This window comes from Aaosphaeria arxii (genome assembly GCF_010015735.1).
Source record: "Aaosphaeria arxii CBS 175.79 unplaced genomic scaffold BU24scaffold_13, whole genome shotgun sequence".
NCBI lineage: Eukaryota > Fungi > Ascomycota > Dothideomycetes > Pleosporales > Aaosphaeria > Aaosphaeria arxii.
This window is the reverse complement of record NW_022983486.1, coordinates 897,068-913,886: the sequence shown is the minus strand read 5'-3', so window position 1 is coordinate 913,886 and position 16,819 is coordinate 897,068. Positions and strand designations below refer to the sequence as shown.

Sequence of the window (16,819 nt, the reverse complement as noted above, 5' to 3'; positions counted from 1 at the left end):
CGACATCACGCACGACTAGACACCCCCCCCCCACAGCGTAATCCAGCCTTTCAAAAAGGCGAAGAATACCTCCTCTCCTTCCCTTTCACGGTTTCCCTTTTGCCTTTCTTTTTTTCCATTGTACGTATTCTATATCCTTTTTTGTCAGAAGCATTAAACACCCATGATACCACCAATACCACCCATAAACAAAGATAGCCAGTTCAGTCAGTCAGTCAGTCAGTCAATGCGATGAAAGTAGCATGAAATGTCATCAAGCCTTTACTTTACACTTGTCAAACCTTTGAGCTTCTCCGATGAGTGACTATATATGTGTGTACACATTGCACCCCAGCACGCAACAGGTGAAATCGATATACTTTGTACTGCCCCTAACTGCTGTAGATAAAAATGCAGAGTTGGGCAACGGAGTACGAAAGGTAACGTCATTTCGTCTGTACCCTGTGAAGCCTTCCCTCTTCTGAGTCCTCTCCTGCATATGTAACCCTTGTGTCAATGAGGTGAGTGTCGCCCAAACTTCCCGCTTCGCCGTCGTTCATATCCACTACATACCCTCCTACCTATTTACTTCGGAAGGAGGAGGTGCCTGTATCTAACGTATACCGAGTATGTTTTTGTTTCGTAGGTTCAGATCTCAGTTCGCATCGTTTCGACCTCTTGCTTTAGATGGGCGGCGGGGTATCGGTGTTGTACTGAGACATGCCGTGTCATGCTGATATATACACGTGGGAGTACTGGGCCGGCGAGGAATCTCTACGCTCCTCCTATTCTCGAAATACATATGATTATCCAGGTAGACAACTACATAGTAATATAGATATACACAATATCCATATATCTCTAAAGTCCAGCCAATGCTAGATTCATCACCTCCCTTTCCCCTGCCAAATCTCGCCCAGCACCCTAACCTACCCTCTCCGTCCCATTTCCCCAGAAACACAGCCTCTACCAAGTCCCAAGCTCCCTCCCAAAAAAAACAAAACCCCAATAACAGAAAACAAAGACCCCAAAACCAACTTTTCCAACTTTTTCTCCTCCTTCAATAGTCCCAATAATGCCTACCCAGTCCATAGTCAAAATCCAAGATTTAACTTGCTTAGTGCAGGGGGATGCCCCCGAGGAAATAAAGTCGGCATCCCGGCACACGGCTACGTGCAGTACACACTACACAGTACGCAGAGGCTCGAGTTCGCGGCGCCAAACCCCCCCAAGTCTCGCCTGGGCGCAATCCCCATAGCAACGCGACCGCCAACGTCACGGCGTCACAGCGTCACCAACTGCGGCAAGCGTCACCGCCTTCCCCCCCGGCCGGCGGGTCTCCCAAAGAAAAAACATACCTATGTCGTCTTAAATTGGTGGATTGCCATTGTACATACATACGTGTACGTACCTACGCTATCGAGACTGTGTGAGACGAGTGGTTTCTGTTCCTGTGTGGATGGCGACTTGCTTGTGAGAGATTGAAACGTCCGAGCGCTTTTATTTGTGTGTATACTTTCCAGCGAGCGTTCTTCGATAGATAAGGCCTACCGTTTCGACTTCCAAACACGCATTGAGGATTAGAAAAGAAAAGAAAAGAAAAGAAAGGGGAAGGGGAAAGGAGAACAGAGAAGGTCCGACATACCATCATAGCTACACAGCTACAACCCTCGCCATTACAATCATCCACGAAGACACACATACCACAATAGACGATAGACCCAGCGAAAGCGACCACCACAATGCCGCGCGACGACCCAGAACCCGACTCCGACCGCGACGTCGAGCGCGAGCGCCGCCGCCGCGAGCGAGACCGCGCCCGTCGCCAACAAGCGCGCAACTCCTCGCAGCAACCCTCGCCGCGACGTCCCCGCGACGGCTCCCGCGACGAACATGGCCGGCGGCGGAAGGGCCACAGGGCCACGGACTCGCAAGGCGACGCGCTGCTGCCGCGTGCGTCCCCGGCAGCTGCGCGAGGAGCCTCGCGGCGAAGACAGTCGGAGTCGGAGTGGGAGAGGGAGGAGGGGTCGACGCCGAGGAGATCGAGACGGTCCAGTGCGACGCCTGGTGGCAGTTCGAGGGATAGTGGGAAACCGTTGAGTCTTGATGCGCTGGCGAAATTGGATAAACATAATGCGAAGAAGGCGGGGTGGAGGGGTTACGATTACGACGAGGATTATCTGAGGGAGGTCAGGAACAAGGAGGCGAAGCTTGAGAAGCAGAGGGTGAAAGAAGAGAGGGAGGAGAAGAGGAGGGAGAAGGAGGAGCAGAGAGCGAGGGAGGAGAAAGAGGCGAAGAGGAAAGCGTATGAGAGTAGTCTTGCGGCCGAGGAGGCGGCGAGGTTGAAGAAGGAGAGAATGAGGAGAGAGGAGAGGGAGAGGAGGCGAGCCCATACAGATGATGAGGGACGGGGCGGAGGCAGGAGAGGAAGCTTCACCGACGTAGAACGGGACGAGAGACGGAGACGATATGAGGAGAAATATACCCCATCTGAGAGGGCTGAAAGACGCGAGCGCAGACGCGAAGAGAAGAGGCACAGAACGGAGCAGAAGAATCGGAGGGTGATTAGTGGTCCCCTCGCTGAAGAAGGAGGCATCGATGATGACGATGAGTACCGGTACATGATGGAGAAACGAGGAGGCGCGGGCAAAGCTCCTTCTGAGCTCTCTGAAGAGGAAGCTGCTAGGAAGAAGAAGAGGAAGAAGATCAGTGAGTAGATTCTGCTATGAACCCTACATGTGTAAATGCTAATACGAAACTGTAGTCATTGGAGTGATAGCCGTGCTTCTCGCTCTTGCGATTATCATTCCTGTCGCAGTTATGGTGTCCAAGAAAAACAGCGGCGATGATGGTGGAGGTGGTGGTAGTACATCGGGCGATGGAGAACCCAGCAAGAGCAACCTCAAAGACATCGACCCAGCCAGCATTCCAGATAGTGCTAAAGGGGGCATACTAGATCCATTCTCTTGGTATGATACGGCGGATTTTAACGTGACGTATACGGATAAAACGGTCGGCGGACTACCAGTCATGGGCCTTTTCGACAAATACGATGACAATGTGCAGGCTAACGACAAGGTACCCAAGCTGAACAAAGCGTTCGAATATGGCAAGATGCCCATCCGAGGTGTCAACGTTGGTGGATGGCTGAACCTGGAGCCTTTCATCACCCCATCCTTCTTCGATTCGTACACCCAGCGTGACAATATTGTCGACGAATACACGCTTTGCACCCGTCTTGGAGAAAGGTGCAAGTCTTTCCTAGAAAAGCACTATGCCACCTTCGTCACAAAGCAAACCTTCAAGGATATCCGAGAAGCAGGATTCGATCACGTTCGCATACCCTTTGGATACTGGATCGTGACCACCTATGAAGGAGACCCTTATGTCAAACAAGTGTCATGGCGATATCTACTCCGTGGCATTGAGTGGGCTCGTGAGAATGGACTCCGCATCAATCTCGACCTTCACGGCGCACCAGGGTCTCAGAACGGATGGAACCACTCTGGTCGTCAGGGTGTGATCGGCTGGCTCAATGGTACCGATGGCGAACTCAACGCGCAACGTACTCTCGACGTACATCATCAATTATCGCAATTCTTTGCCCAGCCCCGCTACAAGAACATCGTAACCATGTACGGCCTGGTCAACGAGCCCCGAATGGTGGAGATCGATACTCCAAGCGTGATTTCCTGGACCGAGAAAGCCATCAGCCAAATCCGCAAAGACAACATCTCTGCCGTCCTCGTCTTCGGCGACGGTTTTTTCGGCCTCGACAATTGGCAAGGCAAGCTCCAAAACGATGACATGCTTCTCCTTGACGTCCATCAATACGTCATCTTCAACGTCGACCAAATCTCCCTCAAACACACCGATAAACTCAACTTTGCCTGCCGTGGCTGGACGGCCCAGTCTAAACGTTCCATGGACAAAAAGACTGGATTTGGCCCTACCATGTGCGGTGAATGGTCTCAGGCCGATACGGATTGCACTCAATTCATCAACAACGTCGGCAAAGGAACCCGATGGGAGGGCACTTTCAACACCGGAAACGCATCCACCTCCGTCCTCAAGCCCCAATGTCCAGCCACCACATGCTCCTGCGACGGAGCAAACGCCGCCCCCGGCGACTACAGCGACGCCTACAAGAAGTTCCTCTACCAGTTCGCCGTCGCTCAGATGATCAGTTTCGAATACGGCTGGGGCTGGTTCTACTGGACATGGGATACCGAAAAGGCAACCCAGTGGAGTTGGAAGAAAGGCCGCGCCGCAGGCATCCTCCCCAAAGACGTCAGCGACAAGAGCAGCTGGGACTTCGACTGTCCCATGGAGCTAGACGATTTCGAGAAGCTGGGCCTGCCCGAGAGTTATAAACGAGATATGATGTGGTAGATATCTAAAATAGTCCCCCGGAAGATACACACACGCACTGGGGCGAGGTACATATATATACATGGGCTTATATGGGATTGTAAATGGCGTTGATGCTTTTTTTGTTTTTCATTTTTGCATGGCGGAGTCGATGGATTTATTACTTGATGCATATTGGGGGATTGTGTGGCATCTTGCAGATATATATTAGCATTGACGTACGATAATCGTTTCCTGCATAGCGTTGATGTTTTCAGTTGATAGCATGGCAGTAGACATATATGTATTCAATCATGAATCCATATACACAGTATACATCTTCTCAAATCCTTTGTTTTTGGTTGTCCTTGACTTCGTTTTCGACTAAGGTTTAGCAAGATATCTTAAAGTTCCTTTTTGGGATGTAAGTGAGCTGGACATTACTATGCAGTCTCATATTCGTCTTTGCAACTTTCGATATATTTCTGTGTTTTATAACTTATCTTTGTGCGCTGTGACTAGGATCTTGATATGTTTATCCTTATTCGCAACGAGCTCGTCGAATCCCTTCGTCGAGATGTCGTCAATGTGAATGCGACTGGTGACCATTTTCTCCACGCCTTTGAATTTGCCTGCAAAATAATGTTAGATGGCAGTACGAGGGTAGTGGATTCAGTCGACTTACCGGCAACGAAAGCATCCACTGTCTCTTTGTAGTGTTGATCAGTGTACGACAAACTCGCCCTCATGTGAATCTCTTTCAACATGAACAACCCAACCGGAACGTTCATCTAAACCCATCAGTTAGCCCACAATCAAACATCAACAAAAAACCCAGAATCTTACAGGCGTCTCCCACCCCGCAACATTCATATATGTCCCATGATGCCTCAACGCATCCATCCCCGCCTCCAACCCCTTCTGAATTCCCGCGCAATCAAACACAATATCCACCCCCTCTCCGCCCGTCAACTCCCTCACGCGGTCTCCAACATTCTCTTCAATCGGATTAAACACTTCGTCCGCAAACTCCCTGTTCTGGGCCGCACGCGTCGCCGTAGGCTCAGACACAAAGATCCTCCTACACCCCTTCGCGCGCAAACAGTGAATATGCGCGATGCCTACCGGCCCACCCCCAACAATCAGCGCGCTCGTCGTCGTCCAGTCAACATCGCCAATAATCGCAATCGCATGCCACGCGACGGCCAACGGCTCAATCAGCGCCGCGAGCCGCAGATCCACGTGCTCGGGCAGCGGGTAGCACAGCTTCGCGTCGACGGCGACGGCCTCGGAGAACCCGCCGCCGGAGCCGGACAGCCCTTTGAAGCCCCATGTGCGGCAGGCGTTTGTGTGGGATTCGGAGCAGCGCGTGCAGGAGCGGCAGAAGATGCGCGGGTCGACGGAGACGGGTTGGCCTGGGGAGAGGGGTGATCCCTCGGGCGCGGACACGATGCGCCCGCAGAACTCGTGGCCGAGGGTTACGGGGAGGGATTCGTGGGTTGCGGGGTGTGGGTTGTCTTTCGTGGGGATTACGAGTGGTCCTGTGGTGTTTATGTTTAGAATTTGAGGGTGTGGTAGGGAGATGGGGGATCGTGAGGACCAACTAGGTATTCGTGGAGGTCGGAACCGCAGATTCCGCTCCATTCGATGGCGACGAGGGCTTCGTGAGGTAGGGGGGAGGGTTTGGGGACATCATTCACGCGGATGTCGCGTTTGCCGTAGAATTGGGCGGCTTTCATGGTGGAAAATGGATATCAATATGAGGATATGAACTCTGGTCCAACTTAGGTATCAAGTAAGATATAAGTTCAAGAACGAGCTCAAGTTGGTATATATTGATCTATAATGGGAAGAGGGCTTCATGTTATGTAGAGACCCCGCTGTAGTTCTCTGTCCTACATACGAATACTTACGCAACAGCTTCGATTCGATCGTACAGCTCTTAATTAGGTAGGCCGGTTAAGGAGAACCGGCGTCATAATAGTGAGGGGATATGCACCGCCGACCGAGGCATCGTCTTTGGTTGTCAGCTTTTGTTGTGCACTCATATGTGAGACTTGCAGCTCCTATGCAACTAGCACTGTTCTGGGGTTTGGGCATTGCTGCTTTGATCAGATTTGTAATAATGCCCTTTGAAGCAACCCCCGATCACTCCTATTCCAGTGTTCAGGTCAGGTACCTGACGGGATGGATGGATGTTTAGCATGAAGTCTGGGGACAAATGTCCCTGCCCCGCGCTTACCCCGACCCGGACTAGCCTACATCGGTTCCCCGTGAACAACTCGTTCACTGACAGTCTAGGATTTTCTATTTCAACGTATTGTTAATTATTTCAGACGCCATACCCTCCTCCACTAGAAAAAATGCAGTCCTCCAGATGGGCTCCTAAGCCCACCAAGTCACCGAAACCCGCGTCGACCCCAAGCACGCCGGCGCAACAACCTGAAGAACAGAAACCACCGCCACCAGCTGCGCCGACGGAAGTGAAAGCCCCAGAAGCGCAAGTTGAATCTACTCCCCCAGTAGCTCAACCTACCCAGTCTGAACCGGTTCGTGATTTCTCTGCTCTTCCTACTCTCAAATTGTCCTTGTATATCGCCATGCAGTCTCATGTTGAAGTTCTGCTCCTGGAAGATGGTAGTTAACATCCTCATAGCTACCTCCCGAGACAACGACATACGACTATAGCTATGCCGACCCTTCAATGGACTCATTCGCGCAAACCGCGTCGACCGACGATTTGTTCTTCGACGACGACTTCACTCCCATTGCCGAGCCAGTTCTGGAAGCAAACCCCGTCGTGATACCACTTGACGAACCCGTTGATGCGCCCGAAGCGGCCATTGCGCCACACCACGAGCCACAACCACCGCAACAAATACCCCGAGGCCCAGCGAACGGCGATAGAGGCGGAAGAGGGCGGGGAAGGGGACGCGGAGCCGGAGGACGGGGCAGAGGACGAGGAAACGCCCCGCCTGGCTCGCAGTACACCGACATCCGCAAAGAGGAGAAGAAAGAGGAGGTCAAGGCCGAGCAGAAGTCCGAGAAGAAGGAGGATAAACCTGCGGAAGCTGAGCCTGCGGACACATCTGCCACCGAAAATACGGAGACCGCATCAACAGAAGCATCATCGAACCCCGCTGCTGCTAAAGAGCCGAAAGGTCCCACGTCTGTTAGGGGCGACAGAACCCTGACCGGAGGTCCCCAACGTACCCGATTGACGGAGTCAGAGCTGAACGCGAAGCTCGCGTCCATGCGGTCCAAGAACGAGACGCTTGCCGCAGCTCATGCACGCGCCGAAGCCGATCTAGCGAACTTCGAGGCACGCGAGGCTCTCGCGGTGAAGCAGAGCGCGGAGAAGAAGAGGCAGCAAGCAGAGAGGCAGAAGCAGGATAGGCAGAACAGGCAACAGATGATGGGCGAGCGAGAGCGAAACAGGCAGAGGAAGTTGGATGCGCTGAGCGGTCGGGAATGGGATGTTGAAAAGGAGGACGGGTTCAGTGGTACTGGAGATGAGAGGAGGCGCGGTGCAGCGAGAGGAGCTCACGGAGGCATCGCTCCAAGCACCCGGCCTGCAGCTTCGCATATAGATGATGCTACTGTACTAGACGACGAAGCAAGCTCTACTTCTTACCGCGGACGGGGACGAGGTCGTGGCGGAAGGGGAGGCAGAGGAGGTAGAGGGGGTCGCGGAGACCATCATGGCCCAGGAACACCAAACAAGAAGCCCGAGGGACAACAGCCACCAACAGCGGCCGACTTCCCCGAGCTCCCATCCGGGCCATCGACCTCACAAAAGGCCGGCGACGCGCCCAAGACGCTGGACTTCCCGATCAAAAACAAAGCATCCGAGATCAAGGCCACCGAACCAGAGCGACCAGGCCTCGTCAAGCAAGAGTCATTCGGATTGGGATCGCCGATGGAGAAGGGCAAGAGTTGGGCCGATCAGGTGGAAGGGTCGTAGGATGATTCTGATAATGTCAAAGCATGCTGTGCCAACACGACGACGACGACATCCAGCCCTACAGGCACCGATTATTAGGAAATTCTTGGCTTGGAACCACCAATTGAGCGGCGCACGAACTGGGCTGATCAGATGGAGGACTTGCAATGAAAGCCCGCGTGACTGTTGGATGTGTAATTCCTCCAGAGTATACAGAGGAGCTTTAGTAGTTTCGGAAGAATCAGAAGTGGTAGAGGCCATGCAGAAATGAAGATCTGGATAGAAGAAACCTGTATCCAGAGTAAAGAAACAAAGAGGAAAACACCTATTATATCCTAATAAAATGCAGCACATCCATCCATTCTTCGGATGAACCAAAAATGTCAAATCATATATATACATATATGCCCGTGAACAACACAGTGATCTATTCATCTTCACCACCGCCTTCCCGCAATCCACCTTTATATTCCGACTTTTTTTGTCCTTTCTTAATGCTACTAAGATTTCACTTCACCGTCAACCATAGCAATCAGACGTTCAGTTCACTCCAACAAAACAATCAATCACAAACCCATCCAAAAACAACACTATCCTACAACATACCATATAGGACCCCAAATTTACCCAGGAGCTCGAAATCTATGTTCTAGGTCATTTGCAATATATTTGGTACGATCTTTGTCCTTTACTGTTCCTGAATTCACATTTCTGACTAGACTTCTTCCTTCGAGTTCTCTGCCACTCCCCTCTCTCTTTTGTTTATTTTTTAATTTTAGGTTTTTCAAACAATGGAATTTGTTTTATGTTAGCGTTTATTTGATTTATAAGAGGCATGAATGATGGGATTTAGGTGTTGCTATTTTTTTGGTAGTTGTGAAGGATGTGTTTATGTGTATATGTGGTTGTTTCTGGTGCTGGACGAAACGCTACTTGGGGTAGTACTTGCGAGAATAGTAAGTTTGGTTTATGGGATGATGGCAGTAATGTGTAAGGAAGGTGATATATTGTAAGTGGGTTTGGTGATCTTGATAGGGATATATGTGCAAAGAATGTTACGGATGGCTGTCTAGTCGTCACGATTAAACATCAAATATAGGCCTCACTCGAAGAACATTTTTATATCAACTTTTCCTTTTATCCATTACAATACATACTCTATGAAGAGTCCACAGGCAGTGTGGGATTCGCTCTCCATCTACGACCTTGGAAAGAAACGCAAGCCCCAGGAGTCGTTTTGATGGTACATGCGGATCAAAGTCTTTCTACAGAAGAAAAAGACCGGCCATTGAAAAACCCTTAATCCACACCAGATTCAAAAGAATCAATCAGCCCGCCACTTCGCCGGTCGCCCCGCCCCGTCGTCCGCCAAGGGGCAGATAAAGAAAATGAGAAGAAACGCAAAAGACCTGCGCCCGCTAAGACGAGTTATGCGGCTTCAGCACAGAAAAAGCCTGAAGAAAGATCGAGACTATGAGAATTCCGCCAAGTGCGTGATTCAGAAGCGCAGCTGTGAGCCGCCAACATTTGGAGTGGAAGGCATGACTGCTGGCTCGGATGTTGATCAACAGCCAAAGTCAACCCAAACGCAGCGACAGACGGTGTACTATCGACGCGTTCATGAATCGCCAGTCGATGCCGAAGCTCCCTCGCCTTGACCTCCACGGAATCCTCGTCCGCGACCTCCACCTCTTCCACGTTGGCCACCACGCTCACCGCCACGGAATCCGCCACGGCCTCGGCCCCCGCGACCTCCCTCACTGTCAGAAGCGCCTCCGCTGCGGTATCCCCCGCCTTGGATTCCGCCTCGGCTGCTGCTCTGCCAGCTCCCGGCACCGTATCGCTGTGCAGGGTCACGGTAGATCTTGACGCTTGGCTTCTCAGGTGACTTGTTGTTCTTCACCTCTGCGGGGATGCGATGGAAGGCGGCGGTCATGTCGGTAGGAGTGGCAAAGTGCGCCACATAGAAGTGCTTGATCTTCTCAATCTTCTCCACCTTGGCCTTGTCTTCGTCGCTGAGGAGATTCTTGGCCTCCTCTTCGTCCTTGACGTTGACAATGAAGAGAGCTTTGCTGTCTTTCTTCTCGGCCTGCTCCCTGGGCGCGGGCGAGGATGGTCCCTTCTCTGGTGCCGAGGTTCCATTGGGCTTGACCTCACTTGGAATTGCCTTCTCCGCTGCGGCGTTCGCAGGCGCCGAAGCACCGGCAAGAGCACTGGGTTGGGGTGTTGCTGGCTTGATTGGCTCCTTAGGGGTAGCGGCGGGAACGGGAGATGGACCAGTTCGTGCAGGCTGTCCTGCGGGTTTGATATGTTGCTGCTGAGAAATTGGTGGAGTGGGTACGGCTTGACGAGCACCTTGTTGGGGAGTGCTGGCTGGAGGCACATTGGCACGTGCCTGGGCGGGTGAAGGTTGGGCAGCTGGGCTTGGGGCGGTAGCCGGGGCAGTACTGGCAACAGCTGGAACTGGTTGCTGTCCAGGTGCGGGCTGTCCAGGTGCAGCTTTGCCACCGCGATGAGCGAAGTTGAAACCCTGCGCCCTCATCTCCGTGCCTATCCTACCGTTGTCGACGTCCAGAACGAGCCAACCGTAGGCGGCATCTGCAAGGTTGAAATTCCACATGTTCTTGAAGGCCGACTCATCAATGACGCCACTCTGAGGGCCCGGAGCCGGGCCGCCGAAGGGGTTTCCTCCCTGTGCGACGGATGGCATTTTGTTGACGATTTCAATAGCCAAATTCAGCAGTCTTTGCTGAGACTCACTGTCGGAGACAGCAGGCTCGACCTCAGACTTGACCGTATCCCAAACGTCATTGAAAGACGCCTTGGAAGCAGCAAGCTTTCCACGGTAATGATCCAAAGTGGGGTTGACACTGAACTCATTGTACGAGCTGCCATAGCGGAAGTGAAGGCCAGCTGAGATGGAGAAATCGGCCTTGAGGGTGACAGAAAGCTGGTTCAAGAGACCTTCACGGGCGGGGGAGGCATGGGTGACGAAGATTCGAGTTTCGGTAGGATCATAGACGCGATTTGCGGTGTCGACTAGTTCACCCATCTGTAGCAAAGTAGTCCACATTGTGCCTTGTCCACCGGCAATGGTGGTTCTGCCCTCACCGTTGTCGAATAGCTTGTGCATGACCACGGCACCACCGAGACCAAGCAGACGAAGCTTAACGCCGCCGACATCGAGGAGTCGGGAATGGGCTTCATCTATGATGTGCAAGTTGTCGATCTTGTACTCACCCGAGCGAAGCTTCTCCAAAACCTGAACATCCTCGCAAGCTCCCCAGACCGTGTATACAGGCACATTGAGAGTGTAGGTCTTGTTCAAGAAGAGAGGTAACTCGGAGAGCGGTAGATGTTCCCGTACAAACCGTTCCTTGATTGGTGGCTGCGGCGGGGCGGATGCGATAGAGCGCTTGGTAGCATCGGAAAGTAGGGGGGAGTATTGTGCGACATGCTTGAGGGTTCTGATTGAATTAGCATCTGATGTGATGGTAGCTTCTAGGCGTGTAGTGAACGTACTTTTCGGCAATGCGGTCGAGAGAGCGGTCGTCATAGAAACCGAAATCACCTGTATGGATGATGTAGCTTGCTCTTGCATCCGCGGCGAGTTGGTTCAGCGACTGGAGATTGCCTGCCGCATGATCAGTTCACTGAAGCTACGTATGATTGTAATGTGATTCCGTACCTCGCACATCAGCAATGCAGAGGACTCTCGTGCTTCCCTGTTGTATCACGCGGCCTTGGTTTGGAAGAAGAGGAACTGCGCCAGGAGCGGGGCCTGATGGAGCTCCGCCATTTGGCAGATAACTCCCGGAATACTGGCGCGGTTGAACGGGTGCTTGCTGTGTGTCGTTAGTCAAGCTTGAATCTGATGCCCCGATACTGGAAACATCGGCGCAGGTTGAACGTACTGATGCCATAGAGACAGAGACGGGGGGTATCTTGGATTTCTGGTGATGGCGGGGGGTACCCTGAGAGGTCGTTGGTATAAGGTGAGAGAGATCAATCGACGAGGGTATAATGGAGGAGGAGATAGGAAGAGTCGAAGGATCCTTAATGCGGTCGCGTTAAAGTTGATTGACAGTGGAGTGGGTGACTTTCACTTCAAACAGAAGAAACAGAACGTAGGACACCAACCCCGCTAGGCCCAACATGGCACTAGCGTGATCTCCCTGAGCGTAGACTGATTCTTGACCCTTTAAGTAGCTCGTAGCTCCTCCAGCAATCCATCCTTCTTCACTTCACATTATTACTGTCCAATTCTTTCATTCATTCACGGAGTAAGCTTCAGTGAATTGAAATGCGTCTTAGTCTCTTAATAGGGATAGGATAGTTTTCCATCAATGTTCCCCATGGCGCACGATTACAGGGTACAGGCTCGTTGCCTAAGGGCCTGGCATCTGCACACAGCTACGCAAACGCAAGGCGACAAAACAGCAGCCAATACGCGTCTGTTTGTTCAAACATTGAGATGAGAAACGGTGCTTGGACGAAGTGTTATCCGGCATGCCTACATGCCCAACTTCAATTGATGACTTTCGCGTCTCTACACACTACCGAACCAAGCTGTTCGAGGTACTACTGACGCGGGCACGCACGGACCACTCTGTGCTTCAACCGATAACTTTTTTAACCAAAAAATTATTTCCCCCCACCTCTCTCTCTCCATCCAACTTTTTCGCACATTCCACTGCGATACAAGTCTTCGCTCTCTGCGTTTGACTTCTTTTCTGCTTTTTGAGTTCACTCGTAAAGTAGACTCGACAACATGGATGAGGCAGAGTTCGTGAGCCTCTTGGAGGGGCTGTTACAGCGTACGTGTGTCCCTCGACCATTGTTTTGATTCTTCATTCTGACTTTACCAGCCGATACCGAGCGTGTCAAGGCTGCCACTGCCAACCTGAACAAGAACTACTATACCTCGCCGGCGTCCCTCAACGCTCTCCTCCAGATCGTCTGCAACCACGCAAAACCTGAGTTGCGCCAACTCGCTGCGGTCGAGGCCCGCAAGTTGGTCACGAAGCACTGGGAGAAGCTTCCAGCCGAACAAAAGAATGGACTACGAAACCAGATTTTCCAGTTCACTTTGAATGAGGATCTCAGACTGACAAGACACTCGGCTGCGCGTGTCATCGCCGCCATTGCTGCTCAGGACTTTGAGGATGGAGAGTGGGCGGATCTGCCTGGCTACCTACAACAGGCGTCTACAAGCTCTACAGTCCGGCACAGGGAAGTCGGAACTTACATCATCTGGACCACCCTCGAGTCTGTTGGTGATACATTCCCTGGCAAGATCAGTGACTTGTACACCCTGTTCAGCTCCACCATCCAAGACCCCGAGAGCGCCGAGGTCAGGGTTAACACAATGCTTGCATTGAGCCGCCTCGCTATGCTCCTTGATCCCGAAGAGGACCCCAAGTCTCTCGCTCAATTCCAGGATGCTATCCCTGGCATGGTCAACGTCCTCAAGGCTACCGTCGATGAGGGTGATGAGGATAACGCCTTGCAGGCATTCGAGGTGTTCCAAACCCTCCTTGGCTGCGAGTCGGCCTTGCTACAAAAGCACTTCGGTGATCTCGTTAAATTCATGATGGAGCTTGGCAGCACTACTTCTATCGACGACGATTATCGATCCCAAGCATTGGCCTTCCTCATGCAGTGCGTCCGTTACCGCAAGCTCAAGGTACAGAGCTTGAGGATTGGAGAGGAGTTGACTCTCAAGGCCCTCGAAATCGTCACTGAACTTGGCGACTTGTCCAGTGATGACGAGGACGTTACACCTGCCAGGTCAGCTCTTGGACTGCTCGACATTCTCGCCTCGAGCCTGCCCCCGAGCCAGGTCGTCATTCCTTTGATGAAGGCCCTTGGACAGTACTTCAACTCACAGAACCCAGACCACCGTCAAGCTGGTATTCTTGCCCTTGGCATGTGCGTTGAGGGTGCTCCGGACTTCATCGCCACCCAGCTACACGAGATTCTGCCCATGGTTCTTCACCTTCTCGAGGATCCTGAGCTCAAGGTCAGGGCCGCTGCTTTGAACGGTGTTGCTCGTTTGGCGGACGATCTGGCTGAAGATGTTGGCAAGGAGCATGCCCGCGTCATTCCCGCTATCATGAAGAATTACGATTTGGCTGTCAACAACCTTCAATCCGCAGATGATGAGCGCAACCTGCAGATCATCCGAGGCAGCTGCCATGCCATTGACTCTCTCATTGAAGGTCTTGAGTCTGAGGAAGCTGCTCAGTATGTCGGCGAACTTGTACCCCGCTTCAGCAAGTTCTTCCACCATGATGACTTCAAGTGCAAGGGCGCAGCTATCGGTGCTGTCGGTTCTATTGCATCGGCTGCCGAAGAGTCCTTCCTTCCTTACTTTGAATCCACCATGAACTCGCTCTCCCCATATGTCAGGATCAAGGACAGCCAAGATGACCTCGAACTCCGTGGCGTCGTGTGCGATTCGATGGGCAAGATTGCTTCCGCTGTCGGTGCTCAGCCCTTTGAGCCCTATGTGTTGCCTCTCATGGAGGCTTCCGAAGAGGCACTGCATTTAGACCACCCTCGCCTCCGTGAGACCAGCTACATTCTCTGGAGCACAATGGCCAAGGTCTATGAGGAACAGTTCGCAAAGTACCTCCCCGGCGCTGTCAAAGGTCTCCAGGACTGCTTAGAGCAGGACGAGACTGACCTGGAGGTTGCTTTGGGCGCCGATGCTGCCGACCTTCTTGGATCCGAGGTTGTCGTTGAAGGCAAGAAGATCAAGGTTGCTGCCGCAACTGATGACGATGACAGCGATCTCAACGAGGCTGCCATGGATGATGAGGGCTGGGATGACATTGAAGGTGTCACCGCCATTGCCATGGAAAAGGAGATCGCGGCCGAGGTGTACGGTGACATCATCACTCACACTCGCCGTGAATATCTCCCTTACCTCGAGAGCACGGTAACCAAGTTGCTTGAGCTCGTTGAGCACTCCTATGAGGGCATCCGTAAGGCTGCTATTGGTACTCTATGGCGCACCTATGCCTGCATTTGGGGCATGGCAGAGGGCGACGGAATGGCCAAATGGACACCCGGCTTGCCTCTCCAGACCGAACCCCCACATGAGTTGAAGAAGCTGGGTAACCTCGTCATTACTGCCACTTTGGCTATCTGGCAGGATGAGATGGACCGGTAAGTTTCATGCTTGTTCACTTTTCTTTTTCACATCACTCTACAAGGATGATCAATCTTCGTTAATCCCAGCTCACTCTGATGCCAAAGTGCAATTGAGGCGAACACGAATCTGCTTCTGAGTTACTGTTATTCATTATATTGCTTTCCACGTTTCTTACGAGGCACGCGACTAACTAAGCAACTAGGGGTACTGTTACGGACATCAACCGTGATGTTGCTGCTACTCTCAAGCTGTGTGGACCTGCGGTTTTGATTACCGATCAAGGAACCGCTGTTCCTCAAATCTGCCAGCAGCTACTATCAGTCATCACTAAGCGTCACCCCTGCCAGCAGGATCTCGGTGACGAGGGTGATGATGAAGATGTTCTTGACGAGTCGTCTGAATACGACTGGCTGGTTATCGAGACTGCCATGGAGGCTGTGACATGCCTCGCCGTTGCTCTCGGCCCCGCCTTTGGTGAGCTCTGGAAGATGTTCGAGAAACCAATCGTCAAGTATGCCAGCAGCCAGGAGTCCACTGAGCGTAGTGCTGCCGTGGGTACCATTGCCGAGTGCATTGGCAACATGGGCGAGGCATGCACACCCTACACTACCTCTTCGCTGAAGCTTCTTCTTCATCGTCTCTCCGACGAGGACCCAGAGACCAAGTCTAACGCTGTTTACGGCATTGGCCTTCTCTGTGAGAAGACCACCAATGATGCTGAGATCTTGAAGTCTCTCCAAACCATCTTCTCCAAGATCGAGCCCCTGCTCGATGCTCAAAATGAGGCTCGCCTGCTCGACAACACCGCTGGATGCGTGAGCCGAATGACATCGAAGTACCCTGATAAGATTCCCATCGGAGAGGTTCTCCCTCGGCTCGTCCAGCTTCTCCCCCTTCGCGAGGATTACGAGGAGAACAAGCCCATCTTCAGCATGATTGTAAAGCTTTGTACGTATTATCAAGTACGCGCATCACATTGTGCAATAGCTAATAACCATCACAGACCAGGCCAACGAGCCCACCATCCAGCAGTTGACTCCTCAGTTGATGACGGTCTTCGAGAAGGTCCTCGGCCCACCCGAGGAGCAACTCGAGGAAGAGACCAGGTCGCAGGTCGTTGAGCTTGTGAAGTATTTGCAAAAGTAGAAAGATTGAGCGAGGTTTTATCTATATGACGGTCGGATTTTCTGGATACCCCAAGGACAACAAAAAGCAGATGAGTGGGCAATATTTATTAGAGTGGAAAGGCACAACAAGGGAAAACTCCCATGGTTACGATGTTAATGAATAAACAACTTGTGATTTCCAAAAAATACTTGGTCAAGTACTGTGCATCATTGGTTGTGTGAATTCACTGTTGATTGAATTCGTGAGGATTTTTCCATAAC

At 52.1% G+C, this 16,819-nt stretch overlaps 5 protein-coding genes across 5 annotated transcripts; 3 read left to right on the top strand and 2 right to left on the bottom strand.

Annotated features, from left to right (window-relative positions):
• Nucleotides 1–1,277: 1,277 nt before the first annotated feature.
• BU24DRAFT_497255 (glycoside hydrolase family 5 protein) lies at nucleotides 1,278–4,622 on the top strand. Its single transcript, XM_033534254.1, has 2 exons — nucleotides 1,278–2,688; nucleotides 2,744–4,622. Exons 1-2 carry the CDS (start codon nucleotides 1,722–1,724, stop codon nucleotides 4,369–4,371), a joined length of 2,595 nt encoding a protein of 864 aa, XP_033378016.1. The 5' UTR covers nucleotides 1,278–1,721; the 3' UTR covers nucleotides 4,372–4,622.
• A 192-nt stretch (nucleotides 4,623–4,814) lies between these two features.
• On the bottom strand, nucleotides 4,815–6,068 carry BU24DRAFT_497254 (threonine dehydrogenase; the record flags this gene model as incomplete). The annotated part of the gene is made up of 4 exons (XM_033534253.1): nucleotides 4,815–4,961; nucleotides 5,015–5,120; nucleotides 5,176–5,870; nucleotides 5,930–6,068. The coding sequence occupies 4 exons, from the start codon at nucleotides 6,066–6,068 to the stop codon at nucleotides 4,822–4,824; spliced, it is 1,080 nt and encodes a 359-aa protein (XP_033378015.1). The 3' UTR covers nucleotides 4,815–4,821.
• Nucleotides 6,069–6,651: 583 nt separating this feature from the next.
• On the top strand, nucleotides 6,652–8,640 carry BU24DRAFT_445001 (uncharacterized protein). The gene is made up of 2 exons (XM_033530673.1): nucleotides 6,652–6,878; nucleotides 6,986–8,640. Exons 1-2 carry the CDS (start codon nucleotides 6,693–6,695, stop codon nucleotides 8,291–8,293), a joined length of 1,494 nt encoding a protein of 497 aa, XP_033378014.1. The 5' UTR covers nucleotides 6,652–6,692; the 3' UTR covers nucleotides 8,294–8,640.
• A 766-nt stretch (nucleotides 8,641–9,406) lies between these two features.
• BU24DRAFT_455610 (uncharacterized protein) lies at nucleotides 9,407–12,358 on the bottom strand. Its single transcript, XM_033531379.1, has 4 exons — nucleotides 12,187–12,358; nucleotides 11,961–12,117; nucleotides 11,795–11,906; nucleotides 9,407–11,739 (listed from the first exon to the last, which is right to left on the bottom strand). The coding sequence occupies exons 1-4, from the start codon at nucleotides 12,193–12,195 to the stop codon at nucleotides 9,891–9,893; spliced, it is 2,127 nt and encodes a 708-aa protein (XP_033378013.1). The 5' UTR covers nucleotides 12,196–12,358; the 3' UTR covers nucleotides 9,407–9,890.
• A 461-nt stretch (nucleotides 12,359–12,819) lies between these two features.
• On the top strand, nucleotides 12,820–16,621 carry BU24DRAFT_80650 (ARM repeat-containing protein). Its single transcript, XM_033534654.1, has 4 exons — nucleotides 12,820–13,089; nucleotides 13,141–15,445; nucleotides 15,634–16,379; nucleotides 16,435–16,621. The coding sequence occupies exons 1-4, from the start codon at nucleotides 13,044–13,046 to the stop codon at nucleotides 16,575–16,577; spliced, it is 3,240 nt and encodes a 1,079-aa protein (XP_033378012.1). The 5' UTR covers nucleotides 12,820–13,043; the 3' UTR covers nucleotides 16,578–16,621.
• The last annotated feature ends 198 nt before the right edge of the window (nucleotides 16,622–16,819 follow it).